The following is a 1773-nucleotide window of genomic DNA, read 5'->3' as shown; positions in this document are numbered from 1 at the left end:
TATCAAAAAATATCAACTTGGATTGATAAACATTCGGGATGTTCTGCAACACCAAAACTCCCACAAAAAAAGTGAATAAGTAGCTTTGGGCTGGGTACCAATTAAGGGGCACTCGGGGTTTAAAAGATTACTGTTCCCATTTTTCTCTAATTACCCCAGAAAAAAATCTTATAATGATATTTTTTTTCATATCATACATTCACTTTCGGGACTCTCCAACATCCGCATCATAAAGACACCCTTAAAAAAACATTTTCCCAACTGCTATATTTTTCAAAAAACACATGGGCCGGGATAAAAAAGGGGGGGGGAGCAATGCAAAAAGGAAAAATTTTTGAGTTTTTCCCCAAAACCCAAAGTCTTGCTTTTGTAAATTTGGGCCCGCTTCAAAAATAATAGGGGCATTTTTAAAACCCTTTTTTTTTAATTTTGGAAAAAGGGTAGGAGGGGAAAAATTCTGAAGGCAAAAAGAATTTTAGATTATGGAACCAAAGGAAGAGAGAGAAAAATGGAAGCCCGGGAGGAAATAGCCCTCTAGGCAAAAAAAACTTTTTCATAAAAAAAAATGGAGGGGGGGTTCCCTTTAGACTTTCGTACATTGTCAAAGCACCACTGACAGAAAACACACTCATTCAGGAAGGGTGGCAGGTCACACAGGCCTTAAAGGGGGCCCTTATTTAAAGGGAGAAAGATCGTGAGAGGGGCCCACAACCAAAGGTTCCAAACCTTTAAAGGCCCTGAGGGGTAAAAAAGGCCCTTTTGTGAAGAATAAAGCCATATGATATAACTTTTAGGCAAATCTCCACAGTGAACACTGACGTGAAGAAAATGTCGAAGTAGTTCAGGATCTATGGAAAAAAGAAATGGAGATTAAAATTTAACAGCAAAAACCTTAATGCCAACAACTGTATTTCCTATACATATTCTTTCACAATTTCCTTCCATAATATGAATTTTTAATAAAAAAGTAGTGTGAAAATTTGGCTATGCTATTTTAAAGATTTAAAAATTTTCAAAATTTTAAATCTAAGGATCCCCAAAAAAAAAAAATTCAAAAAAATTTTAATTTTAAATTTTCTTAAAAAAAACCTTTAAATTTTGCTCAGATTTGGAATTATATTAAATGCAATATTAAAGGGCATTCTTTTAGAGGGGAAATAATTAAACTTTATCTTTTTAAAAAACTGTCCAAAGAGTACTAAAAATAATCAGATAATCTAAAACATGTTGTAATCTTAATTTTTTGGAAAAATTTCAAAAGGCCCACCTTTTTTACTTATAACAAAAAAACCCGGAACATATTACAGAAATATGTTTAATCACCATATACTACCATTTTGGCGGGGAAATTTTAAACATTACCTGAGAATCAGAGCGAGGGGGCCCTTCAGCACCAAACCATCCCGGGATGATTTTAAATCATACCAGAATGACTTTCCCTAAAAAGGGCTTTTTTTTGGGGAAATCTTGTGGAAAAAAAAACTCGAAATTTGTCAAAATCAATAGCTTATCTCAGTATGGAATTCTGTCTGGGGCAACCTATGCAAAGGATAGACTAACCGTGGAAAAAAGAAGAAAAAAAGAATACATCCAGTCCTCCTGCTATTATATAAAATTATGAATATATGAAACAGATAATATTACAAATAAAACGCCCTGAAAAATGTTGAATTGTCACAAAAAAAGTGCAATAAATTTATGATGTTATGTATAGTATGAACAATAAGTTAATTTTCTCAAAAAACAAAACATTCCCATTTATATAACAGTCCT

General features: G+C 33.0%; 1 protein-coding gene across 1 annotated transcript in view; it reads right to left on the bottom strand.

Annotated features, from left to right (window-relative positions):
• The window catches only part of LOC119592950 (muscle calcium channel subunit alpha-1-like), a gene marked incomplete at its 5' end in the record, with an annotated part of 130968 nt that overhangs the window by 71786 nt on the left and 57409 nt on the right, over positions 1 to 1773 (bottom strand). The window contains 1 exon segment of the mRNA XM_037941842.1: positions 756 to 848. Within this exon segment, the coding sequence (XP_037797770.1) occupies positions 756 to 848 (93 nt within the window).

Source organism: Penaeus monodon, chromosome 31, assembly GCF_015228065.2.
Source record: "Penaeus monodon isolate SGIC_2016 chromosome 31, NSTDA_Pmon_1, whole genome shotgun sequence".
NCBI lineage: Eukaryota > Metazoa > Arthropoda > Malacostraca > Decapoda > Penaeidae > Penaeus > Penaeus monodon.
The sequence above is the reverse complement of the archived record's forward strand: the minus strand, read 5'-3'. Positions and strand labels throughout refer to the sequence as shown.